Source organism: Eumetopias jubatus, unplaced genomic scaffold (genome assembly GCF_037043125.1).
Source record: "Eumetopias jubatus isolate StellerSeaLion01/CBP00866 unplaced genomic scaffold, mEumJub1_p1.0 scaffold_10, whole genome shotgun sequence".
NCBI lineage: Eukaryota > Metazoa > Chordata > Mammalia > Carnivora > Otariidae > Eumetopias > Eumetopias jubatus.
The window spans coordinates 23,300,965-23,328,875 of NW_028274816.1; the positions used below are offsets into that span (position 1 = coordinate 23,300,965).

The 27,911-nt window shown below is 40.0% G+C and overlaps 2 protein-coding genes across 4 annotated transcripts in view; one reads left to right on the forward strand and one right to left on the reverse strand.

Moving 5' to 3' along the window:
- The window catches only part of NIP7 (nucleolar pre-rRNA processing protein NIP7), a 62,627-nt gene that overhangs the window by 10,176 nt on the left and 24,540 nt on the right, over window positions 1–27,911 (forward strand). The window contains exon 5 of one of the 3 annotated variants that reach the window (XM_028094531.2): window positions 2,929–8,250. The exons of the other annotated variants lie outside the window; for them this stretch is intronic. Within the exon in view, the coding sequence (XP_027950332.1) occupies window positions 2,929–2,982 (54 nt within the window). The 3' untranslated portion in view covers window positions 2,983–8,250. Of the gene's footprint in view, window positions 1–2,928; window positions 8,251–27,911 lie in introns of those variants that run through there. 3 annotated transcript variants of the gene reach the window in all.
- Window positions 464–26,188, reverse strand: TERF2 (telomeric repeat binding factor 2). Its single transcript, XM_028094447.2, has 10 exons — window positions 25,740–26,188; window positions 25,540–25,635; window positions 24,750–24,880; window positions 13,965–14,051; window positions 12,771–12,917; window positions 10,832–10,938; window positions 8,708–9,100; window positions 4,015–4,100; window positions 2,072–2,115; window positions 464–1,630 (listed from the first exon to the last, which is right to left on the reverse strand). Exons 1-10 carry the CDS (start codon window positions 26,173–26,175, stop codon window positions 1,472–1,474), a joined length of 1,686 nt encoding a protein of 561 aa, XP_027950248.1. The 5' UTR covers window positions 26,176–26,188; the 3' UTR covers window positions 464–1,471.

Below are 27,911 nucleotides of genomic sequence, written 5' to 3' on the forward strand. Positions count from 1 at the left end.
AAGCTCCTGGATCCTAACCACGTTTAGAGGAAGACCACAAATAGCAGCAACCAGATCAGGAGGGATCGAGAGTTTCACCCTTTCACTGTAGCTTCATTTGGGGTTAACTTAAAAAAAAAGACAGTAGTACCAAATCCCAAAACATGTAAATAGATAATAAAGCTATACAAAGTTTCTAACTTGTACCTACAGGATGAATTTTAAAACTGAACCTTGCTTTTCACTGACTCAAAAGTGAGAAAGGGGGAATTTTGTCCCAAAAATATGTTATATGAGGGTATGGACAAATTAAGAGGACATTCCCACATTTCTGTTTGACATGGCTTTCAAGGATTAAAACATCCAATACAGTCTGACATCAGCGTCTTAACATAGTCAGCATGGTTCAGCAAAGCTTGTTTAACAATTTTGCTACCTCCAACTGCTCATACATGCTGTGCTGGAATTAAATAGCTACTTAACATTTGAGAGAAGCAAGACTTTAATGAAGAATGCTACAAGTTATGGACAGTATTTAGTTCTCATATTTTAAAAAAAGATTACAGAAAACACTTTACTGATTTTTTGTGTGTGTGTGCCAAAAAGACAGTCTTTAAGGATGTCCGAGAGAGACAGCAAGCACGACACAGTACAAAAGGAGAAGGGAATGTTGACTTTTAGAGCAAGACACTAACACAGCACAATAAGGGAATCAGGCGGAAGCAACCATTTCACAAAGAATGGAATTAAGCATTTATATTCAGTCAGGATTTTTTAAGCTTTAAAAGTCCAGCATAAGGAAGGGAATTGGGCAGAGGGGATGGAGGAAAAGGCTAAGCTTATCTACAATCACCGTTTTACAAAAAAAACACACTGGTTCAACCACAGGAGAGGTGGAGGTTAAACCTGCCTACGTAGCCCAGCAAATATTAAGAGCAAATGCCAAGGCTGTCAGATCTGGATGTTGATGTTACAACTGGCTAAAGAGTTTTTAAAAGAGACTCTGATTCCACCAGGACTGGGCTCTCATCAGCCTGAGTTCATGACAGATGAAGTTCCTCTGCATTTGCATCAGAAGGCCAAAGCTTTACCTGGAACAAGTTCACTCCAAATAATGCTCATGTTGCTGGTTTTAACAGGTCAGAGTCATAAGTGGCTCCTAACAGACTCCACCATTTCCTAGGAGAAGGTTCTACTGATTACCAGGGATTTAAATTCAAGCAAACCACTAAAGAAGGGAAATACTAATGATATTCTGGCACTGTACAAGCTATGTGCCTGTCATCTCTGCCAAGGACATGGGGTGGACTTGGCTTTGTTTCTCAGCTCCATGATCTCCAACATCGATGAAGTAGAACTGGGACCTCCCCCACGTTGGAGGAGGATGCCCAAAATTCTCATCCCAGCCCAGCTTCTGAAAGAAACAACAGACTATCAGGGGCTATTATTAGGAACCATGCTCCTGTGAATTCTGTGGAAATGAAAGCCTGTTTCAGTTCATGCCAAGTCTTTTCATGGTCCGCCAGCGATCCTTAATCATCACAGCTGTTCGGTTAACAAATGGGTAATTTTTGGAAATGGCAGCCCAGTTTCCTTCCCCATATTTCTGCACTCCAGCCTTGACCCACTCGCTTTCTTCTACAGTCCACTTCTGCAAAAGAAGACCAAAATATTTATCACAACCTGTCTCTCCACTTATTCACATTTTCATACGGTTAAGAGGTAAACTCAAGAATCCTAGGACAAGAATCTGAACCCAAAAGAAGGGTTTATATTTTTAAAACACGATAGAGATAAGTTAACACTGTGGATTTAGACATTTAATAATTTTCAATGTCCTATTTCATCCTAATCACTTCTGCATTCAAAACTTCAAACGTTATGTTGTTCATGGTCAGGAGAATGTGTCAGATTTCTGGTCCAGATTTTTCTTCCAGAAAATAACTATGACTTTAACTCAGTTTGGATTATCTGAAAATTGCAAAATACCTTTTTACAGGTGCATGGATAGCCTATGCTAGGAGATGTGCTTATTTTACCTCTGTTCTACCCACATTACCAGAAAAGGTCAGAAAAAGTAATTTTAAATTACCTGCTTTTTTGTTATACTGGTTGTACTCTCTTCATCTGGTGCTGCTGGAAAACATTAAAAATAGACTCATTTCAGAGTTCACCTTTCTCTGCACAAACCACAAGAAAAAGACATAGAATGTTCCTAAAGGGAAAACGTGACTGAAATTTCCCAACATTGAGAGAAAAAGTATATCACTGAAGGGTAATTTGTTTTTGTCCTTTGTTTGAAAGATATCAATCATTTCAGCCAATGAGAATCTGTACAAAGCAAATATTTTACATACGGACATTCAATAAATATTGGTTAGTGATGGATTTCAGGCTCTTTAGTAAAACCTACATGATTTTCTAAAATTACTGAGGGACTGTGGTATTTAAAACTCTAATATATACACATCTACAGGTGATCCTTAAAGAATGCAGGGTTTAGGGGCACCAACTCCCCATATAGTCAATCCATGCTGACTCCCCAAAAACTTAATAATAGCCTACTGTTCACCAGAAACATTACCAATAACATAAACAGTCAATTAACACATATTTTGCATGTTAAATGTATCATATATTATATTCTCACAATAAAGTGAGCTAGAGAAAAGGTTAAGGAAATCATAAAAAAAGAAAATCATAATATATTTACAGTATTATACTGTATTTTAAAAAATGTGTATAAGTGGACCTGTGCATTTCAAACCTGTGTTGTTTACAGGTCGACTGTATTATATACTTGTGTGTGTGTGTGTGTGTGTGTGTGTGTGTATAATTTCTGCTTTGTAACCCCTTGCTAACCACTGCTTTGAAATAACACAATTTTACTGTTTTATGCCAGAATTTTCAAAATCCCTGATCATTTTATGTAAATAAAATGTGTTTCAGCTCCTTAAGCAAAAGAACAGGAGAGTTATTGCTCCCCACTCAGAGAGACCGTAGGAGATCTGCTCAAGCTCCACCCTCTCACCATATGGAAAGACATGAGGCCTCAAAAAAATGCACCAAGATAATTTTTTTAAAGGCCAGAGGACTACAGAAGGGTCTACTAGTATAAAAGACATGCCACTGGAAGCCAACAAGAGCCATTAAAAAGCTGCAAGAAAAGGCAAAGTTGCATAAACATGATTTGCTGAATGTCTGCTTCAGCAGATGCTACTGTCCTAGCAGGTCTTCTTAAACAATGAAGGTGGCTCAGGAAAAGGGATACTTAGAAGAGCAGATTATTTAGTTTTAAGTTATGAAGTATTTCATACTATAGTGGAAGCAGATTTTAAAGTTGACAAATCTGGACTGCACTGGATGTGGATGTTTTCTAGAACTTTTATATCCTGTTGTTTTTAAATATTTTATGCCACTTTTATTGATTTTCTGTTACTTCCCCCATTTCCTTTGTGATCTCGATCCTGCCAACTATGTTTGTGCCAATGAAGGTACTTTTTAAGGACAAAACCTTTGGGACTGGCAGAGGTTTACTGTTGCTGTGTTACCAAAGTCTTTAGAATCTCCAAGATTATGATATTTCCATTAGAATGCAAAGTATGTGGTGGGAGAGATTCTACTGCAAATGCTATGAACTTTAGTATTAATTATGGAAAAGTAAAGTTTCCTATTTTAGAAAAAAATTATATATTGAAACTGGTAAGAGATTTTTTACTTAAACAGGAAATGCAGGGAATGACCACATCTACCTTTTTTAATTTAAAGACTTTAGGAAGAACATCAGCTACAATTAGATATAGGATTTATTAAAACAAAACCAGGCATTCTCTTTAAATATAAAGTGCTGCTTTGACAGTCTCCCCACTGTTTAATGGGAAAGGACATAAAACTAGGACTACTCATGAATCACAGTAAGGAACTTACTGGACTTTTACTAGTTTGGAGACAGCAGTTTTTAGAACATTAATGTGATAGGAACACTTGTCTATAATTCAGCTAATGTCAAGGACCGAGGAGAATGTCCTAGCTTACCCTGAACTTGAAACAGTTCATCCTCTTCCACCCATGTCTCTTTTTCTTCAACCCCATTAGAGCTGTTCCACTTGCCTTTGGGTACTCTGAGGGGAGATCAACAAGAGGACAAGATGTAAAACAGATCATTGGGGTCATCCATAGTCTGTCCTTGGCTCTCTTCATGGCCTATACTCCTCCCTGTTCTGCTGTGACCACAGTTGAGATTCACTTAACACACAACTCCCAAATGCTGACCTGGCTGGGCATCTCCATGTCGTTGTCCCACAGGCCGCAGGATCATCCCTCAAACTGAGCAGTGAATACACCACTAACCCCTTCAAAATCTGCTCATTTTCCTGGTTTTGTTTGGTTGGTTTTGACTCTGATTTTGAAGGTCTCAGCATTCTTCTAACCTAGAATGAGCAAACTGCTCCCAGTCCTTCAAAGACATGCCCAGTCCTATCTCTGGACTGCACTCTTGTCCAAGCATATGGTACCTAACACTGGTCTCTTAACTGGAGTCTCTGTCCCTAGCCCCTTCCCGTTCCAAAACCATCTGAACATCAGTCTAAAATTACCTCATCCTTTCTCCGTTCCATGATCACTTCTCACTGCCTCAACAATGAAGCCTGTATGGAGGATCAGTCAAGATCATCCACTCTGGCTCCAGCCAGTTTTTTGCTACCGAAGCCTCCTCTCTCCAACCCTGCCTCCACAACCGCATCAGCACAAACAGCAGAGCCACGCCTTCTGCTCCTCTTTTCCTTCTATAAACTCTATAACTTTTCTCTCTACAGTTCCCTCTGCTTAGGATTCTCTTCCCTGCCAAGTAAAATTCTACCCATTTTTTAAGGCCATCATTCCCAATGAAGCCTGCCCTAAATCTAGGCCCCCAACACACAAAAAAACCCCACTCCTCTGCCCTTGTGGTTGTGCTTCCATTTTATTAAAACAGCCATTTCATAACATACACCCTAATCATAAGCACGTTGCAAGCAAGGGCTGTATCTTCATCTGTCCATCCCAAACACCTAGCATGGTAACACATACCCTAACAGCAGCTGGAAAAACGTGCTAAAGTAAAAATAGGATTATCAAAGAGCAGCAAATAAATTATACCATTGAAGATTAGCATAGTAAGCAAGTAAGAATCCTTTCTGTGCACATGAAATGTTAAGTACTTGAGTATAACCAAAAATCCCAAAACTAAAAAATAATCCCAAACCCAAATTATTGAATAAATGAAAACTGTAGTCAGTCTTTTCTAATCAACTGTAACCATGTTTACCTGATTAATAGTACAATTGCCCTGGGAACAGAACACAGCACAAATCTGACCTCAGAATTGTAACATCAATTACAAAGTAACATGGGAAGTATCTGAAGTAATTTGAAGAAGTTATATAGATCAGATCCTATAAAACTTGATCAAGAGAGTAGAGACAAACTTCAGTCTCCTTCCCCCACTATGACCAGAAATCTATTTTTAAGACTGGCTAGGTATTTTGCAAATGAGTAATGAAAGCAGTTCGTTTAAGAAGTACAGACTTGAAAAAAATTTGAGTTCCATGAGTTTTCTATGAAATTACTTAGATGGCTGAGACAAATGGTGAACCATCTACTTTTCATTATGTTTGAATTGGTTCATATCCCCCAAAATGTTATTTTTGAGAATAATTTGCTTGAGACAAGTGAAAAGATTACATGAGGTTTTTCCTTTTCAGGATATTAACTGTGTTAATTACTATTTATAAATAAGTCAGGATTATAGTTTCAGTTTTCTACCTGCTTATCCCCATGCTGGGATAAAACTGATTTTAACCTCCGGATCTGTCATTTCCACCTGCGTTACCTGCTCATTCTTCCTGCAGACAATCTGCACAGATCATTTTGGTAACCTGCTCTTCCTTTGAACTCAGCACTTATTTTGTGTACAAATGTTTGGTACTGCCTAACTTCTGTTATAGAAGAGAATGAGATCTGGGTCCTCATCTCATTGTTTGATGGCTCTGCGGTTCTGGGCAAGTCAGGTCACTTCCTGGTCCTTAAGCTCCTCTTTGTAAAGTTAGAATTTGATGAGTAATGAATGGGCTAGAGGGGTCTGGTCTCAAGGGGTCGGCAAACTACAGCTTGTGGCTGGTTTTTGTACACCCCTTGAGCTAAGAATGGTTTTTACATTTTCAAAGGGTTGTAAACAAAACAAAACAAAAAATAAACAACAGAGACACAAGTGGTCCAGAAAGCCTAATATGTTAACCCTTTGCTGGCCTTTTATAGAAGTTTTGGGTATGACCCTTTAAATTGCAAGAACCAAGAATTATTATTTGGTCAGAAAGTATCTAATCAGCACTTGTCCTTGCCAAGTGCCATAGAACATATAAAAATCTAGTAGTTGTGACCCTGCCCTCCAGGTGATACACCCTAATTCTGCCTTCAATTCCACCAGCCCAGCTTTCTCCAGGTCCTAACTACTCATCCCGTAGCAGTCTCCAGCCACCCATCTTGTCTCCTTTGCCTCAGTGCCTGTTCAAAAGCCATCAATGGTAGCTCATCAGGCCCTCAGATTAGCTGTATTAGAATTATCTGGGAGCACAGTTAGAAAAGAAGATTACAGACCCATCCCCTGCCCCTTCTAATTCAGTACTCAGGAGCCTGGGATTGTGTATTTTATTAAACATTCCACAGGTAACTGTGATGCGAAACCCAGCTTAAGAACCTCTGCCTGATAGAATACAATAGGAACTCAAGACCTGGCCCATCTACCCATCCAGACATTTCTCCCTTCATCCTCTCTGTGCATTATATTCTGCCATACAGAGTACATGACATTTTCTGGAGCATACCAGGCTTTCTCATGACTTTATATAAGGGGTTTCTGCTGCCTAGAACCCCCACCCACAATATGCTTGATGACTTCCTACTCTTCCTTCAAGGTCAGCTCAACATTTGCTCCTCTGCAAGGCTTGATCTACCCAAAACTTTGCTGAGCAGACTCAGCTCTTCTTCCTGGAGCTCCCGGGTAACTCACACAATTCCTTTACAACCAGGCTGTTCCTATAAAGGGCCAGATAATATCTTCAGATTTGCAGGCCTTATTGGCTCTGTTCCAATTACTCAACTCAGTGTAGCATCAAAAGCAGCCACAGACAATACATATATAATGTTCGTGGCTGAGTTCCAATAAAACTTTATTTACAAAAACAGGTACCAGGTAGATTTGGCCCAGGGGCTGTAGTTTGCCAACCTCTGCTTTAGAGTACCCATCATACTTCATGCCCTTGACACATGAGAGAGGTGGAAAGGTCTAAACCTTCACAAATCCTCCCATTTATAAAACCACTGTAACCATGTACTCTCTCTAGTTTCTTCATCTGTTCATGGGATAATAGCTATACTTTATAGGATTACTGCAAGGAATAAAGGAGATCATGTATCAAATGAGAATAAAATGTGTTGAGCTCCATTTGCTTGCCCGGCCAATGACTCACTCACACCCAAATGCAGGTAGTGGTACATATAGTGAAGATTCATGCCTGAGTATTAATCATTTAGATGTCACAGCCTCTCTGGGTATCTAGCACGTGCATGTCAGAGCATAGGTCTCCACACAACTACAACAGAGCAGTGGTAGAGATGGCAATGGCCTTGGGGGACCAGCGAGGTGATCACTTACAGCAGGGTGACCAGGGGAGATACATGGAGGAGGCAGAATTTTAAGAGGCAGCTTGGCGTATGTGGTGTATAGGCCATGGACTTTGAGTCAAGATCTGAGTTCAGGTCCCTCACTGGGCTCCACACCAAGTGTGGAGCCTACTTTAAAAAAAAAATCCCAAAGCCCAACTTTGCCACTTTTCAGGTTTGTGACTTCAGGCAAGTTAATAACTTTTCTAAACCTTCTAAAATGGGGCTAATATATCACTCACAGAATGAGGATTCTAGAGATTCAGTAAAATAATATGTGAGAGGTGCTTGGCCCATGGAAAGTACTTAGTCAATATCAGCATCTTTTCCCTCTGAAGGATGGATGGGATTCTCACAAGGAACGATGGAGGAATGATAGTCCAACTGTGGGGAATGACAGGAAGCAAGAAGAGTACAGTAGCAAAAACCAAGTGTGTTCCAGAGAGAACAAGCAAACCAGTTTGCTTGGAGGAAGGATCCACAAGAGGGCACAAAGGGTAGCAAAACTTGAAAGCTAGGTTGGGGGTCATGATGGGGAGCAAAATAAAAGCATTCTAACCACTGCCCCATAGAACCTAGCAGAATGTGAGAGATTAGTAGATATTTACTCAATTTGCCAAGTCTTAATTGCTCTTAGAAGGTGCAAAACTATAAATATTCATAAATCTTTTTTAAGATCAAAGTCTAAAGTAGCCTAATTCAAACAAATTTCTTTTAACAAAGAAGACTGATATTTAGTAGTCAGGGCATTCAGAAGTTTACTAGAAATGAAAGCAGCAATGAGGAGGCTCTGAAACCCTTCCATCCTCACTCACACCTAGAGCAATGCCTGGAAGCCCACAGGTGGGGCTTCAGAACTGCCAGGGATGGCTATGTTGTCACTCCCCACTCCCAAGTCACATTCTAGCAGTTTGAGCAAGCCTTGGTGGTGAATAACTTAGCTGAAAGTTACTTCATTCATGGAAGCAATACCAGGCCCAACCAGGACCACCAACCAGCCCCAAAACTGCTACAAAGAAGGTCTTCATACTTGGGAATCTTCTCCCCAGGGTGGGGCTGGTTGAGAACGGTGGGCTTGGATGGTGATGCTGGGACGACCTCCTGGGAGGAGTCGAGACCTGTGCTCGGCTCAGTACTCTGGCTGTCCTCCTCCAAAACCAATCTGCTTATTGTCATGCGCTTGTTCTTGGGCTGCAGTTCAGAGCCACCCTCACCCTCAGCAGGGGCTGAACTTTCATTTTCATCTTTTCTTGGTCTCTTGTTTTTGAGGGCTGGTGATGGTAGGGACACTTGATTAGGAAATACCAGATCTTTCTGGTCCAGTTTTGAGAAGGCTGCCTCAGAATCTTGTGCACTGGACAGAGTCTTGAAAGCTGCTTTCAAGGTCATAATTCCAATGGTGGTTGGAGTACTCCGTAACTGCCTATATATAAAGCAAATATACAAAGATCAATCTCACCATTACTGATGCTCATCCAAAGAGCCACAACTTTTCCAAAGTGTGAAGCTTCAAATGAGAAAGAGGACTCTTCATTTAAAAAAATAAAAGAGGGGTGCCTGGGTGCCTCGCTCAGTTGAGCGTCTTACTTCACCTCGGGTCATGATCTCAGGGTCCTGGGATTGAGCCCCGCATCAGGCTACATGCTTAGTGGGGAGCCTGCTTCTCCTTCTCCCTTTGCCTGCAGCTCCCCCTGCTTGTGCTCTCTCTCTCACAAATAAATAAAATCTTTAAAAAATTAAAAAGAAAAAACTCTGAACAACTTTATAAAGCTTGCATTTATAAGCATAAGTAGAGGCTTTAAATATGTAAGTTGAACTCTGGAGTTTAAACTCCAAGTAAGAACTTTAAAGGACTAGAGCCAATGATACTCCCCCTCCAAGAGACCTTTTTAGCCAGTGCACTAACCCCTTTTGTCTGCATGAACTAAAGCACAGTAAAACACTGCTTTCCACTATGTAAGAACTCTGTATAGTGCCTAACAGCTACAAGTCAGCCTGGGCAACCAACCGACAATCTAGCAATCTCACTTTGCTGTCCAGTCCAACCCTCCTGTGAGAGAAGGAAAAGATCGGTCTCCATTCTGCCCCCTTCCTCCTACAGTACACTTCTAAATGGGACTTTTGAGAATTCTCCCAAGTTAGAAGTGTGCCACACAGTCTTAGAACAATGAGAAACTGCCTTTTCATAATAAAGGTAAGTTCATTTATCATTTGGAATAACTAGTATACTTTATTTTTTTAAAAGATATTTATTTATTTATTTGGCAGAGAGAGACAGAGGCACAGCGGGAGAGGGAACACAAGCAGGGGGAGTGGGAGAGGGAGAAGCAGGTTTCCTGCGGAGTGGGGAGCCCGATGCGGGGCTCGATCCCAGGACCCTGGGATCATGACCTAAGACAAAAGCGGACGCTTAACAACTGAGCCACCCAGGCACCCCACTAGTATACTTTAAATAAAAACTGTTAGGAGAGGGCAAACTGGCAGCCTACAAGCCAAACCCATTTGGTAGATATGTCTTGTTGCCTAACCTATGCAAATTTTGTTGTTTTTTTTTAGTTGGACTAACTGCCAACATTCAGAAACTGGGAAAGCTCAAAAAAACCACAAAAACAAAAAACCCTAAATGTCTCACACAAAAATTTGAACTAAAGTTTGGGCATCCTTGGACATTCCCACATAGCAACAATCACACAAAGCTGAAAAGCATGCACTCTTTGGTTCACATTCACATGCTCTGTATTATCCTACACCCACTCTTGTACATTTCCTACTGGGCCCCCAAAGGCATCTAAACTTTGATCCCTACTTTAAAAACTTGTTTTGGGAATCTGATTCACAAGTCTGAACACTACATTAAGAGATCAGGTATCCACAAGGAAGCAGTGTGTAGATATGGGCAAGGCAAGGATAGGAGAACAAAGAAGGAAAGAACCTCTGAGGAATAGCCAGTCAGCAACTTCTGTCTGGGATATGACATCCTGTCTTCAATATTCTCATTTTCCCAGGGCATGCTCTGTAACTCCCACAGTGCCTGGTACAAGTAATCCAGTAACATTTCAGTACCAGGAGGAACTAACTGATTCTGCTCTAAGGAGACTGTTTCCAACAGACTACCCTTGTTTCGCCCAAGATTGCAAAAGGGCATCCCTCTCACCTTGCAGGTTCTCTGAGTGGCTTTTGCACAGGCTCTGGTGCTGGCTGTTTATCTTCCTTCACTGTACTTGAGGCAGCAGTCTCAGATTTCAAAGCCTTCTTGGCCATCTGGGAAAAGAAGGATGTCATCAGGAAGAGGAAGCCACAGAATTTCATTAATTCTCTTCTTTCACCACAAACATACATACTCAACATGCAAACGTGTTCACTTATAAATCCAATCTAGGCATAAACTAGAGGAGGACATAGAAGGGGAGAGAACTCACAAGAACTATTTCAAATATCCTGCTTTTTCCTTCTTCAAAAAATGGCTCACAGTTTTCTATACTAAAGGAGAATTCAATTTGAGTGGTGCTAACCATCCTGATACTTGCAAGAATTCTTTAACCTTTTGGACAACAAATAAGTACGTAATTTTACTTTGTTCTTCCTTTGCTGTTCTTCCAATCTCATCCCTAATCTAGTTTCTGAATGCCAAATATACCTTTGGGGTCATGCACAAAAGTCAGACTTTTTTTTTTCAAACTTAAGATAACTAATGTTTATGTTAGTGTCTTTTAGTTTGTGTCTAAAATTTTTTGTAACTATATTCCCACAAATATGTTGCCTGGTAACTCTGAAAATCCTAATACCACATAAAGTCCTGAGTGTGCCAATCTTGCTCTGACTCCAACTGCTCATCTCCCTCCCTTTGACTAAAATTTTATAAATTTCTAATCAGTCCAGGGGGGTGGGGGGATGGGTTAGCCTGGTGATGGGTATTAAAGAAGGCACATTCTGCGTGGAGCACTGGGTGTTATGCACAAACAATGAATCATGGAACACTACATCAAAAACTAATGATGTAATGTATGGTGATTAACATAACAATAAAAATTATTAAAAAAAAGAAAAAAATTTCTAATCAGTCCAGTATCATTCTGTTTCAGATATGTATGCCTGTAACAAGTAATGTCTTAAGAACTGAGAGGTCTCTCCCCTCACAGAAACAGTGGCAGTTTATTTTCCAGTTATCTGTAATATAAGAGAAAGGACAGTAGGCAAGGCTCAAGTATCCTGACACTTGTACCCTGAATATCTCAAACTATCTGCTTTGCAGATAATTTGACATCTGTCAAATGACTGCTACGATCAATGACACTATCCTAACATGGGCTTGGCAGATCTACTGTTATGAACTAAGATATTTTCTTTCTTTTTTTTTTTTTTAAGATATTTTTAAGTAATCTCTACACCCAATGTGGGGCTCAAACTCACAACCCCAAGATCAAGAGTTGCATGCTCTACTGACTCAGCCAGCCAGTCACCCCAAACTAAGATATTCTCAACACTCTCTAAATGTTGGTGATTTAAAAACAAACAAACAAAAAAACCAACAACAAAACTCACTCAGTTATCCAATATCACAGCCCACCCTCTAGAATAGACTGTGTTCTAATTCTTCCACATGCTGTCCTAAGCCTCACTGCTACCATTCTTTCTGCTGATCACTTTGATCCAGTTAAAGAATGTCTACATTTGGCTTCTTTTCCCTTATACTTCTAGTCACACCTTTTTTCTCCAGTTATTCCCTCTTCGTGTTAACAACCCCATCACACCATGTCTACCAAACCACTCTTCCTCCCAAACTGAACTCAAATTTCATCTCCTTTGGGAACCACCACTAATTTTAAGTGTGCCCCTACTTTAGCCACACAGATTAATCACATGTAGAAGGTATAAATGGGAGGTGAGGGAAACCAGGTATGTTCTATTTTGTCTCTGTCAGGATCTCTGCTTCTGTATATTTAAGGCATTTAATTAAGGAAGACAGTGCATATAATTCAAAGTCTTTTACACACATTTACTCTTTTCACTTCTAAAAAGAGCTGTCCTTTTCTAATTGCCTGCACATCCTCAAGGCCACATCACGGTTATGGGAAGAGAAGGCCAAGGCCCACCGTGAGGAGGTAGGGCTCTGCGTCATCCAGGTGACTCTCCAGGAAGCGCAGCATCTTCTGCTGGAAGGTCTCGTAGGAAAAGTTCTGGATAACAGGGTGGGCCAAGTTCTTCTCACGGATAATGTTCAGGAGATCATTTCTCAGCTTCTACACAAAGGACCAATATTTGTGACATAAGAGAGGAAAACTCCAGTAAAAATTCAATGATGATGAGTTGAGACAACATTATCAGAACTTTCACAATGCTGTCAATTGCAATCACTGGTATATATATATATATATAGGAAGGGGAAGATTTATGCAAGCATACCACAAAGAACAGGTCAATAAATTATGTATCAGCCATAGTGGGTTACTATGTAGCTATAAAAAAAAGATGAAGCTTAGGATCTAAAGTACCTTTATACATTTACATAAAGATTTTTAAACTTAAGAAAAAAAAGGATGAAGCAGCTCCTTATGTGGTAATACACAACAATCTTCAAGATATGTTAAGTGAAAAAAGCAATTTACGAAATGCTCAAATTAGAGTGTAGAATATGCTCACATGTGCATATGGGAAGAGCAGGAAGAATGGATATACGTGTATATCTCTATATACACACATGCACATTTGTTTGCTTGCATATGCACAGAATATCTCTGAAAGGATAAAAGAAAAAAAACTGGTTGCCTATGAAGAGGAATGAGGTGGCTGACTTAAGAGATGAGCTAAGCTCTTTTGTTGTACCTTTTGAATTTTATTATGTGCATGTATTACCTTTTCAAGAACTCAAAATTAGATTTATAAAAAAAAAAAAAAGAGCAGGACACCAACAGAGCTTTTGACACCAGGAACCAGAGGAATTAAGTCCTCACCAAGCAGATTCTCAAGTCTGCAGGATCAGCATTTATGTAAATAAAGTTAAAAGTGTTACAGAACTTGATAGTTTAATATCTGGTGCTGATCACTTTAAATAAAGTTCTGTCACAAACCTGACAGAAACGGGCAAGAAAATAATTTAGGTAAATTTGTATAATGAAAAATAAATTTTGAAAAGCCAATCTTACAGTAAGCAATCTTGGATATAAAAGACAACATGCTAAAGGTGCCAAATATTTAGATAAATTCCTGACAAAGAACCCTTTCCCTGTTCCCCACAAAAAACAATGAGATGGATTTAAGTTATGGGAGCAAAAATACATCAAATTTACCTGAGTTGTGGGGTCCTTGGACATATGTTTTTTCAAAATTTTTGAAGCCTTTTCAAATTCTTTGTTTTTGATACAAATAATGACAGCCTACAAAAGGGGAAAAAAAACACTTTTTTTTTTAACTGTTGTATAATGACAGGTGTAATCAGAATATCAGATACTAAAATAAACTACTAAAAAGTAAAAGTGAGTCTTACATACCCAAGAACTTTTTCACATTCTGTCAAATTCCTGTACTTAAAAACTAACAATCACTTTTCAGGCATTATGAACAACTGTAAGCACTCTTCTTTCATTGTGTAGGGGAGTAGATTTTCAACATTACACTGGATTTTTAAAAAATAGCTGATAAAGCAAAATCTGATCCTCTGGATTACAGACCATTTACCCAATTTGAATAGGGCCTCCTAAGGAAAGGCAAAATGGACAGGAGTCATTCCAGGTCCCCAGAACAATTGGATCTGTTCTTTTTGGATGCAAAATCTTTGATATAATGATAGGGACAGAGGGGGGAGGATATACTGTGAGGGGAAAAAAAAAGCCATTTGCTGACCATGGAGTTCTGCTAGTTCCATTCAGGAAAGTCCTGAGGCCATTTCTGTAGGACAACCAGCACAGCCTCTCACTACCCTAAACCCTAGCTGGCAACTCGAGTTCAGGTGTGCAGGGAATTACTGAGATGAACAAACCCAGGGCATCCACAGGTAGCACACAAGGAGGGCAAAATTCCAGATAGGATGCAGAAGTCTCATGAGAAAAAGAGTCCTTTAGTAAAGAAACCCCAAGAAAATATATATAGAGGAAAAATGACAGTGATCGAAAATTTTAAGTGGTATTTTAAAAATGTAAGTGTCGGGCGCCTGGGTGGCTTAGTCGTTAAGCGTCTGCCTTCGGCTCAGTTCATGATCTCAGGGTCCTGGAGTCCCACATCGGGCTCCCTGCTCAGCGGGAACCCTGCTTCTCCCTCTCCCACTCCCCCTGCTTGTGTTCCTGCTCTCGCTATCTGTCAAATAAATAAATAAAATCTTAAAAAAATAAAATAAATATAGGTGTCATTTTTAAAATTTTTTTAAAGATTATTTATTTGAGAGAGAGAACACACAAGCAGGTGGAGTAGAAGGGAGAGGGAGAGGCAGATTCCCTGCTGAGCAAGGAGCCCGATGCGGGGCTCGATCCCAGGACCCTAGGATCATGACCTGAGCCGAAGGCAGTTGCTCAACTGACTGAGCCACCCAGACATCCCTAAAATATAGGTGTCATTTTTTTAAAAATTAGAAAAGCCAGGGAAAACTTGGGAGCACTTGGAGTTATCTAACAGGATGAAGTAGCTACCCTAAATCCTGTCTCAAAGAGAGGTAAAAGAAACAGCACACACACACACACACCCCCACCCACCAGGAGGTAAAAGAAACACACACACACACACACACACACACCAGGAGGTAAAAGAAACAACACACACACACACACACACATCAGGAGGTAAAAGAAACACACACACACCAGGAGGTAAAAGAAACACCACACACACACACACCAGGAGGTAAAAGAAACACCACACACACACACACCAGGAGGTAAAAGAAACACCACACACACACACACCAGGAGGTAAAAGAAACACACACACACACACCAGGAGGTAAAAGAAACACCACACACACACACACACACACACACACCAGGAGGTAAAAGAAACACCACACACACACACACACACACACACACACACACACACACACACACACACACACACCAGGAGGTAAAAGAAACACCACACACACACACACACACACACACACACACACACACACACACACACACACACCAGGAGGTAAAAGAAACACCACACACACACACACACACACACACACACACACACACACACACACACACACGGAAGGAAAACTGGTCCTCAATCTTCATTTCAGGGAAGAACTGAAGGCAAAAAACGGAGGAATAGCAAAGGGAATTCAGTATTAATCTCTGGTCAGTATTAATCTCTGGTGATTCTGTCCTCAGCATGCAAAGGAAACTGGTGTCAAATGCTCTTGATAGCAGGCACAACCATGAATTCCTGCTGCCCCGGGAAGTTACAAAGTAGGACTTTTCATTTTATAGTCAGATGACCACATTCACTTTTACATCATTTTCAGCAGAATAACTTTCTTGAAGAATTCAAAGGTTTTACTCTATATAAAATAATTTATATCCTATTATGTTTTTAAATTTTAACATGCATACAGTAAAATGGACTTTTGGAGGGTGTAGTATCTTGAGTTTTAATAGATGTATTGACTCCTATTAACTACCACAATGAGGATACAAAAACCAGGAATCCAAAAACCTCCCTTTGTGCTACCCTTCTGTAGTCACCCCTCCCCCAACCGCAACCCTTGGCAACCACTTATCTTTTCAGTTTTATCTCTTCAAGAATGTCATATAAATGGAATCCTACAGCATGTAGTGCTTATTTTTTTAGAGGATGTAACCCTAAGACGCTTTCCTTCTGTATAAATGCCTTTGAGATCCATCTTTGTTGTTGCATTATCTATAATTCTTTCTTTCTGATGGCTGAGCAGTATTGCATTATTTGAATGTATAGTAATGCCTCCCACTTCCCTTTCTTATACATACCGACTTATGATAAAGTTTAATTTATAAATTAGGCAAGTAGGAAATTAACAGTAAACCAGAACGTAACAATATACTGTAATGAAAGTTATGGGAATGTGGTCTCTCTCTCAAAATATCTGATTGTACTGTACTCACCCTTTTTGTGATGTGAGATGGTAAGATGCCTATGTGATGAGGTGAAGTGAGGTGAATGACATATATATTAAGACTTAGCCCAAGGCTACTCCTGACCTTCTACCTTCTGACCATATGTCAGAAGGAGGATCGTCCGCTTCCCAACCACAGTTGACCACGGATAACTGAAACTATAGAGTGCAACTATGGGTGGGGTGGGGTGGGTGGGCTACTGTGCTACTTTTATCCATTGACCCGCTGAAGGGTATCTGGGTTGTCTGCAATTTTTGGTGATTAGGAATAGATGTTAAATCGTTCATGTACAGGTTTTGGGGTGAACATAACATTTCTCTAAGGTAAATACCCACAAGTGGGATTGCTGGGTCATATGGAAAAAATATATTTAACTTATATGAGAAATGGCTAAACTGTTTTCCTTTGTGGCTATACCATTTTGCACTCCCACTGGCAATGTATGAGAGTTCCAGTTGCTCCACATCCTCATTAGCACGCATTAGTGTATTTTTTTAAGTTTAGCTATTGTAATAGGTACGTCCTAGTAGTCATTGTGATTTTAATTGGTATTTCTCTATAGACTAAATTATGTTGAACATTTTGTCATGTGTTTATATGCCATTTGTATATTCTCTTTGGTGAGGCTTTTGCCCATTTTTAATTTTTTTTTAAATTTTTTTAAATTTTTTTAAAAATTTTTTATTTATTTGAGAGAGAGAGAGAGACAGCAAGAGAGGTAACACAAGCCGAGAGAGAAGCAAGCTTCCTGCAGAGCAGGGAGCCCGATGTGGGACTCAATCCCAGGACTCTGGATCATGACCTGAGCCGAAGGCAGTTGCTTAACCAACTGAGCCACCCAGGTGCCCTTGCCCATTTTTTAAATAGCACTATTTCCTTTTGAGAGTTCTTTATATATTTTGGATGCAAGTTCTTTGTCAGATATGTGATTTGCAAATATTTTCTCCTAGTCTATAGCTTGTCTTTATTCTCTTAACAGTATCTTTCTGAACAAAAGTTTTAAATTTTGGGGGTGCCTGGGTGGCTCAGTCATTAAGCGTCTGCCTTCGGCTCAGGTCATGATTCCAGGGTCCTGGGATCGAGCCCAGCATTGGGTTCCAGCCCAGCATTGGGTTCCCTGCTCACTGGGAAGCCTTCTTCTCCCTCTCCCACTCCCTCAGTTTGCGTTCCCTCTCTCGCTGTCTGTCAAATAAATAAAAAATCTTTTAAAAAAAGTTTTAAATTTTGATTAAGACCAATTTACCATTATTTCCTCTTACCAAAATTTCCTCTTATGGATCATGCTTTTAGCGTCATACGTAACTAAGAACTTTTTGCCTAAGTCCAGAACATAAAGTTTTTCTTTCATCTTATTTTCTAAGCTTTACAGCTTTACATTTCAAATTTAGATTATGACCCATTTTGAACTAGTTTTTTGAGTTTTTGTGAGGTCAAGGTTCAATTTTTGCATGTGGACATCCAACTGTTTCAATACCATTTGTTGAAGACAACAAAGGTATTCTATTGAATACCTTTTCTATTGCATTGCTTTCACATTTTTGTTAAAAATCAATGTCACATTTGTGTAGGCCTATTTCTGGACTCTGTCTTCTGTTTCATTAATCTTTATTTATGGTCATAAGTATCTTTATAGTAATTCTTAAAATTGGGTAGAGAGTGCTTCAACTTTGTTCTTCTTTTACAAAATTGTTTGGGTTATTTTAGTTCCTTTGCTTTACCATTTGTATTTTAGAATCAGTGTCTACAGAAAATCCTGTTGAGATCGTGATTGGAATTATATTAAATCTACAGATCAGGGCGCCTGGGTGGCTCCGTTGGTTAAGCGACTGCCTTCGGCTCAGGTCATGATCCTGGAGTCCCGGGATCAAGTCCCGCATTGGGCTCCCTGCTCAGCAGTGAGTCTGCTTCTCCCTCTGACCCTCCCCTCTCTCATGCTCTATCTCATTCTCTCTCTCAAATAAATAAAATCTTTAAAAATAAATAAATAAATCTACAGATCAGCTGGAGAGAATGGATGTCTTAACTATATTCTCTTCCAGTCCATGAACATGGTGTGCCTTTCCATTTATTAGGTCTTGATTTCTCTCATCAGCATTTTGTGTTTTTCCACATACAGATACTGTACATGTTTTCCTAGACCTTAAGTATTTTTCTTTGGACTGTTGTAAGTGGCATTGTTTTGGTAATTTCAAGTCATTCACTGCTAATATATACTGGAAATATGAATAACTGTTGATTTTTGTATCCTTCAATCTTGCTAAACTTATAGACTTTTTAGTATATTGCATGGGATTTTCCATATGGACAGTCATATCATCTGCAAATAGGGACATTTTTTTCCCTTCCTCTCTAGTCTCTTTTCTTTTTCTTGACTTACTGCACTAGCCAGGTCTTCCAGTATGATATGGAATGGAAGTGGTGAGAATGGACATCCTTGCCTTTTGGTTCTATCCTCCACCATCAAGTATGATGTTAGCTATAAGTTTTCTGTAGATGTCTTTTATCAGATTAAGTTCTCTTCTATTCATAGTTTGCTGAGTGTTTTTATCATGAACTAATGTTGAATTTTGTTAAATGCCTTATCTGCATCAACTGATAGATGTTATATTTCATTCTCCTTTAAACTAATAGAATGAAGGACGTTGATTGATTTTCAAATTTCAAACCAGCCTTGCATTCCTGGGGTTTAGTTTCCCTACTGTGCCACACACTGTATCTGCATCCAGGGCTAAGCAGCAGGATAGACAGTAAAAAAAAAAGCAGTGGAATGTGCTCTAAGTTCTGGGGGTCACAGCTCCACTGCTAAAGAGAATGGGTTCTCTTCCTTCAGTTGTAGTGCCAGCCCTGCTGTCACTGTCGGCACTGGGTCACTGCTGCTACCAATGCAGTATTGCCTGGGTGCCAGAGCAGGAGAGCAGAGAGAAAAGAAACCCTGGGATTTCTCGCACCCTCCCTGACTCTTAGGACATCCCTTTCTTGCTCCTCAGGCCAGAGGAAGCCTTTCTTGGAGTTCTTTCTGTTCCCACCTGGAGTGCATTTCTAGGTTTCTCAGGAGACTTCAAGTCCAGGCTAGATGATATCAGAGAAGAAAAACATTGTATACTAATCATCACCAGTTTGGTGGATCTTCAAATTCTGGTCTTCTTCCCCGTCTGCTTACTACCATTTACATTTATGAATCCTCAGACAGCTGCTCCACACATTCTATCTAGGATTTATACTTGCATTAAGAAGGACAGAAGAGAGTATGCTTACTCTGTCTTTTCCAGAATTAGAACCAGGTCCTACTATATTTAATTTGTGAAATAAGAAAGGAAATGTGAATGCATTCAAATTATAAATTAAAAGTTTGCCTCCAACGTTTATACTATGAACTTATTTTTTTTTTAAGATTTTATTTATTTATTTGACAGAGAGGGAGATAGCGAGAGCAGGAGCACAAGCAGGGCGAGTGGGAGAGGGAGAAGCAGGCTTCCCGCCGAGCAGGGAGCCCGATGCAGGGCTCGATCCCAGGACCCTGGGATCATGACCTGAGCTGAAGGCAGATGCTTAACAACTAAGCCACCCAGGCGCCCCATGAGCTTATCTTTTAAAACTATTTTTAATTTCCTGGAAAGTTGTTTTGTTTTTTTTAAGAGATGAACTATTGCTTTTTTTTTTTTCACTTGAGAGTTTTCAGAAAGAAGTATAATTTCATCTCTTATATAGCTGTTAAGGTTCTTAGGGTTTAAGTAATAGCAATGGTCTCTGGCTAACTTAAACAAAAAGGAAATTCCAAGCATAGATTTTCATTAGAGGTGAGATAGGTATCTTGGGGGGTAATAGCAGAAAGCACATAGAAAGAGAAAACCAAAACTCACATTAGGAAAGAAAGGCTAAGGGCGCCTGGGTGGCTCAGATGGTTAAGCGTCTGCCTTCGGCTCAGGTCATGATCCCAGGGTCCTGGGATCGAGTCCCGCATCAGGCTCCCTGCTCCTTGGGAGCCTGCTTCTCCCTCTGCCTCTCTCTCTCTCTCTCTCTCTCTCTGTCTCTCATGAATAAATAAATAAAATCTTTAAAAAAAAAAAAGGAAAGAAAGGCTAAGGAAGAAAACTCAGAAAAAAAACAGGCTGTTATGGGAAACAGGAATGCTCAAAAAGCTCTGACAAAGCCTTTTATTTCAAGAATTAAGGTACTTAGAGACTGTGTTTTATGCACCACCCCCCAAAATGGGGTAAGGCCCCAAAAAAGAAAAGATGCTGTTACCAAAGGTGCAGGGGAGAATGTTGCAATAATATGCCATACATGTTACTCTCTGCTGTTCTCCATGGGAACCTAACTGAGGAATCTTTGGTTATGAAGAGAAAATCAATTTGGCCTCAATATCATTAACAGCTTACAGGATCAGTTCTCAAACTTTTTAGTCTCAGGATTCCTTTATACTTTTAAATGTTAATGAGGACCCCAAAGAGCTTCTGCTTATGTGCATTATATCACCGTATTAGAAATATAAAACTGAGAAAAATTTAAAATATTTATTAATTCATTAATTCATTAAAAAATAACAAACCCATTGCAGGTTAATGTAAATATAACTTTATGAAAAGTTACTATGTTTTCTAAGACAAAAGTTTAATGAGAAGGCTGGCCTTGTTTTACATTTCTGCAAATCTCCATAATATCTGACTTAATAGAAGAAAGTTGGATTCTCATATCTGCTTCTCCACTTATACTGATGTGATGTGTTGTTGTGGTTAAAGTATATTTAAAAAAAAATCCAGCCTCACACAGATAAGTTGGAAAAGGGAGGAGTATTTTAATAGACCTTTCAGAAAATTGTGGATATTCTTCTTTGACTCTACAGCAAACTTGGGCAAGTGAACTTTTCATCATCTGTTACATTAAAATCTTTTAGTCTATCTTGCATTTTAAATGGATCTTTTACCCATGAATGATTTTGTAAATTAATGCACTGGCCATTTGGAAAATATTTATTTACTGAGTTACAGAGATCTTCCAAATGTTGACACATTCGTTAAAAATATTTTTTAAATCACAGTTGTTAATAACCACCATCAATCTTATCAGAAAAGCGTAAGGATTAGGAGGCTGTCAGGTACATCAATACAAGTTTTCCAAAATTTGAATTTTTACTTGATAAAGCTTGAGTTTTAGCACTACCAGTTGTTTTCTTTGAAGTGACAAGTTCCCATTGCTCTTTTGCAAGAAAATGACTGCCAAATGCCCACACCTAAATAACCAAAATTTTCAGTTCTTTCAAGTAAAGAAAGGTGTTCCATTAAAAAAAGCATCTAGAGCAGCATGCAACTCAAGCAATCACACAAGTGACTTCCTGAAGACAACCATCATTTTATGTGGCAGAAATGCTTTAGGCAAACTTCCTACTTTGTCACAAAATACTGAAAAGATGTTTGCTCAAGGGTCTAGATTTAATAAAATTAATTTTACTGCTTTATCAAAGACATTCTTAATTGAAACTGGCTTTTTATTTCTTAACTGCACGTATGTGGCAAAGACTACAATGACTAGTAACCACCTCCTGGGTCATGTTAAAGCACCAGCAATTTTATCCATCAGTGCTTTTGCACCATTAGTGCAAAATCAGTGCACTGAAAGTCAACTAATGATTTGGCACTGTCATGAAAATAGTTTTGATTCCTGAAAGGGTCCTGAAGACCTGCAGAAATCCCCACACCATATAACGAAAAGTTCTAACTTAGTAACTTATTTGATAAACTTTAACAAAAACTTAATAGACTTTTAAATGAACTGTTGTGACACTTTACAAAGCTTAAAATGCATCGAAAAGCCTCAAATAGCCTAGGCACCCCATGGTATTTTCCCGAAGATGACCATTAACAGATCCTATGACTCTAAATGAAAAATTAAAAAAATAATAATAAATTGAGGCAAGTGATATGGTATCATTTAATAACTAAGAGTTCAAGGTAATTGTAGTAGCCAGCCTCTAAGATGGCCCCCAATGATCCCCACCCCCTGCATAGTCCCATTCCACACACTAATCCATAGTTGGTCCAGTCTGTGTGACCAACAGCATATGGCAGAAGTAATGATACTTCTGAAATTGGGTTATAAAAGACTTCAGCTTTTGTCTTGGGCTCTTGTTCTCCTGGATCACATACTTTAGAGAAAGCAAGCTATCATATTGTAAGCAGCCCTGTGGAGAGGCAAGGAGCTGAAGACTCCAACCAACAGCCAGCAAGGAAAGTGAGTCCTGCTAACAACCATGTGAGTGAGCATGGGAACAGATCCTTCAGCTCCAGTGGAGTCTTGAGATGATTGCAACCCTAGCAGACAGCTTGACTACAATCTCATGAGAGACCTCAAGCCAGAAGCACTCAGCTGAACCGAACTCTTAGAAAATGAGAGACAATATTTCCTGTTTTAAGCTGCTAGATTTGGGGGTAATTTGGTACACAGCAATAACAGTAATATGGTAAGTATAACAAGAAATCTGGTACATGATGGAAAATGGAAAAGCAGAAGGGAGTCAACATTAAGAGTACGGTTGACTATTTTAAAAGAATTTAGACTTCGCTAACAGATTTTTTCATAAGGAAGCCCCCCAAACGAGACCAATAAACTTAAATAATAAATAATAATAAATTAACAAGTATACAGATGAAAGTCCACAAGACTCTTCCAGAAGAGGGGACAGAGACAAATCTATAGCTTTTCTGTTCTGAAGGAGATGCACTTCTGAATCAGCTACCTACTTAAAAGGAATTACATGAATTACTTTGAAATGGTACCCTTTCCTGCCCAGTTTTTTTTCAAGATTTTATTTTTATGTAATCTCTATACCCAACGTGGGGCTCGACCTCACAACTCCGAGATCAAGAGTTGCATGCTCCACCAACTGAGCCATTTCTTCCCATTCAAAAGATCCTTAGCTCTTCTGAAAGGAGGCATGGATTTCTCCTCCTTTGCTAATATGTCTTTTCTGGCATTTTCCCTCCAACACAAACCTGACCTACCTATACTAAAAATCTATTATTGGAGTTATTCCTCTTTGGAATTTGGATTACCTGAGCATTCTTTCCAAGACTGAAAGTAGTTCCTGCCCAAGGTCCTTGACTGAATAAATATCTGCACCTCCCACCCACTAGTTATTTTTTTAGCAGGGTACCTAAGTACCCAGCACACAGCTAAGGGACAGAAAGTCTTCCTTGCTAAGCAAAGTTTTATCCTCCCACCCCCATGTCAGATACCATCTTTTTAGGGGGTGCTCTTTTCTTACCAGTTTCCTTACTTTCCACTACCAAGGCAATGCTGAGCTGTTGTTCTTCAGGCCCCACCTCTACATCTGCTTCCACACCCCAGCCTTCGTTACTGAGAAAGAAAAAGCTTTTTCTGACTGGATCCCATTGCCAGTTATGTTTTAAATAAAAATAAGTTCTACTACTTGGAGCTACCTGAGCCATGACACACAGTCCCAAGTTCCTAGACACTCCAGTAGCTTTTTACTTGTCAAGAACACTGGCTGTGCCAGCCTTCTACCATTACTGTTTTTCTAACTGGCTGATGATTGTCCTAGCATCTTTAATTCTGTGTTCAAAGGGAATGTTCCTCTTCAAAGTCAGTCCCACATTTCCCAAGGCCCCAGCTATCCTCTTTGGTTTATTATAAACAAGGATGACCAAAACCTAGGCCAGTTGCTTCTAGCCCTTTAACAATGCTCCTGAATGGTGTAATAACCTCCAAAATGTCAGTCCTCAATGTCAACCCGGTTCTTGTGTATTGTGGCCTCTCCTGCCAAGGCCACAAGGAACACTACCAAAATCACAAAAGCAACATACCTGCCATTAATACTTTCCAAGCCTGGCCTGGTTAGAAGTCACTTGAAGAGATGTAACATCTGTACGTGTCTATGTTGGAGTGTGCTCACTTGCTCTCTCCATCCCCACACAGAAAAGATAAGCATTTTATCCTCAAAGACATCTGATTTTTGTCAAAAGAAAAAGAAAAATAGAGCCTTACAGCCTCCTTGACCAGTTTTCTACTGGATTCGACCACTGCCTCTGTCAGTGTAAATTCCGTTTTAATCATCTCCAGCACATTGATAGCTGACTCCAGTGGTGTGAGCTCAGCCTCCATATCAAAGGAACAGTCTAGGACAAAGAGCACAGTTTCGCTTTAAGCTATTTTTATAAGGAGCAAAAACATGTCCAAAAATACACATTTATCAGAAAAGACACATGTAAATATAGAAAGATTTGCATTTAATTTTCTAACATACTGGCTACAAGCTTACAAACATGTTAGGAGTTCAAATTCAAACCAGTGAATCTGAAGTGACTATTTTTTAATAATTTCAAAAACAAGTAAAAATTTATTTTTTAACACATGCATTTGCATCTCAAATTTCAGGATACACACATTCTCCTCAGATACATGCGACCAGAAACTGAAGACAGTTTTGCTAAACAGCTCTTAAGTTCAATTAAAAGAAAAAAAGTGCTTATACTCTGAAAAACATTCTACTATGGGGGAAAATTTGGCCTTCTTAATATAACTCACTAGATCGCAGCAAAGTTGGGGCAAGCAAGGAACAGGTGGGACGAAATAAAAAACAGAAAAGTAGCCAAGAGAATCTTAACTGGAGAAAGCTAGACCCAAAGAACAGATTCATTCTAGAAGAAAAAAGACACCACTGTGATCGAAACATAGTAGTGCACCTTAACCCCGAATCCTTCAGTTCCGGACATAAGTTGGAAAACAACAACGTAACCATAAATAAGCCCAGAGAAGAATACAGAAACTGCCATACCTAAATTTTCCCCTTCTTCGATGCGCGACAGACACTGCATAACCCGCAGCAGCCGGGACACGGTATGCTCCTTCCCCAGGGGCCTGACAAGCAAAGCTGGGAAAGAAGACATCGTTGGCTCGACGATCCCCCCAGCGCCTCCCCCGGGGCCCACAGATCCCCTTCTCCAGCCAGCCCCCTTCCCCAGGTCCGGCCCTCACCCTGCATGATGTCCCGGATCTGCCTGAAGTCCCCGTACCGGCTACCCCGAAAGGCCCGCAGCGCCTCGTAGAAGTAGAACTTGAGCACCCAGCGGTTGACCGCTTCCTCCAGCCGTGCCTCCCCCGCTCCCCGCTCCGTGGCGCCCCCCAGCCCCGGCTCCTGGCGCCCCCGCCGAGCCCGCCCGCCGCTGCGGGACGCCCGCCGGCCTGCCACCCGCCCGCTGCCGTCGCTGCTCCCGCCTCCTCCCGCCATCGCGTCCGATCGCCGCGCGCCCTCCCCGCCTTCCCGGCCGGGCCGCTTCTTCGACTGTGACGCCTCCGGGTCACGTACGACGCCCGGGCCGGAAGCGGGGCTTGCCGTCCCGGCTCCCGCGGCCATGACACGGACGGTGTTCCTAGCAGCCCGCGGGCTTCTGGGAGGGAAAAGACCGTGCATCCCTAACCCCGTCTCGGACCCCGTAGTTCCCGATGTGCAGGCCGCAATGCTTGCTGGGGCTTGAAGTCCAAGCCGTCTAGGCGGGTGAACCAAGCGGGTTTGCGGTTAAGTGTCGAGTTCCCTTCGGAGTTATGGAACGCTATAAGATACTGGGACTACGTATAAGATATTGAAAAAGAAATACGTGCAGTTTATTAAACACAAAATTGTGAAATGTAACACACATTTTATAAAAGAAAGTTTATTAAACAGATTTACATTTTTAAACAAATTGTTTTTTTAACAAATAATTTAAAACAAAGGCCATTGTAAACCCAATCAAGGTCAAGAAATAGATTATGACCGGCACCCGAGAAACCTCTAGACATATAAGACATATAATTTTTTAATCACAAAAGTGACATGTTAGAAAAAAAATAAGCAAAAGGATGAACATTTAAATCACCCATAATCCCGCAGGAAAGAATAATTTGACGTGCAGTTTTATAGCTTTCCAGTGTCTTTTGTACATATTGTGTGTGCGTGTATGTGTGTACATATATTTTTTACTAAAAACGGTGTTATATATATTTTATATAATCATTTTTCATTTAACATATAACAAACATCTTTCCATGCCATTAAATATTTTTTCCGCAGTATCTTTAACAGCTATATAGCTGTTAATGTATGGGTGAAAACCAAAGTTTTCTTCATTTAAGCCCCTACTATAAGACGTTTAGGTTATTTCAAAATTTTCTAATTTTAGACAATCTCAATATTAGAAACACACTTTTAACAGTATAGTTGCACAAATTTATAATTATTTCCTTAGGATCCTTTCCTTAAAGCGGAATTAGTCAAAGGATACACAGTAGAACACATATCAAAATATTTCACTTGTTACTCTTTGGCAGTTCCCTTTTGCTTTTGAACAGTTGCGGATGCCTTAACATGATGTTTAAAGCTTGAAGAGGTTGCCTATTTGTCAACATCATTTTGTGCTCAAGTGTGTGTATGAACAACTTCTGTCATTTCCTTTTCACCTGCTACTCAGTTGGCATGGAGCCATTATCTTGCCTATTCTAGCCTAAGTCCTTCTTGTCCTTCAAGCCTCATTTAAGAGAATTTCAACCTTTCTTGACTTTCTGGGCAGGGTTAAACCCCCTGTTGCGCCCTCCTTAGCATCTAATATTTCATCCTTCCTAAAATACATTATCTAGAGTTAGCTGCTTTGGGAAGCGGACACCCTGTCTGCTTGTCCACCCTACATCCTGGAACCTAGCCCAGGGCCTGACATATTTCTTGACGTTGGAGTTGACTAGGCACACGAGAAAGGCTTTTGATAACACATTGAAAAACCATACCACCAGCAAATTTTATTTACTGCAATTTAATTTCATGCCTACCAGCAAACCATATTTATTGAAATAGGAATATTCTTATTCATTAAGGCTGCCTCCCATTTCTTGTGTATTTGTGTCGTGATTTTCTAGATACAGAACAGCTGACTACATAATTTTAGGACTGTACAGGATATCTTCCCTGAGTTCTTTTCTCCTTTTCTGTCCTTGTAGATCAGACTGGAGAGGACTTCAAAAAAAAAAAAAAAAAATCATGGTCCTTCTCTCCTTCTCCAGGTTCTCTTCTTGTCCAACTCCACTTCCAAATCCACTTTCAGCCCTCGCCTTGCTGGGCACATTCCTGAACCTTACTTACTTCTTCTTCTTCTTTTTCATTTCTGTGATGGGTTTGCC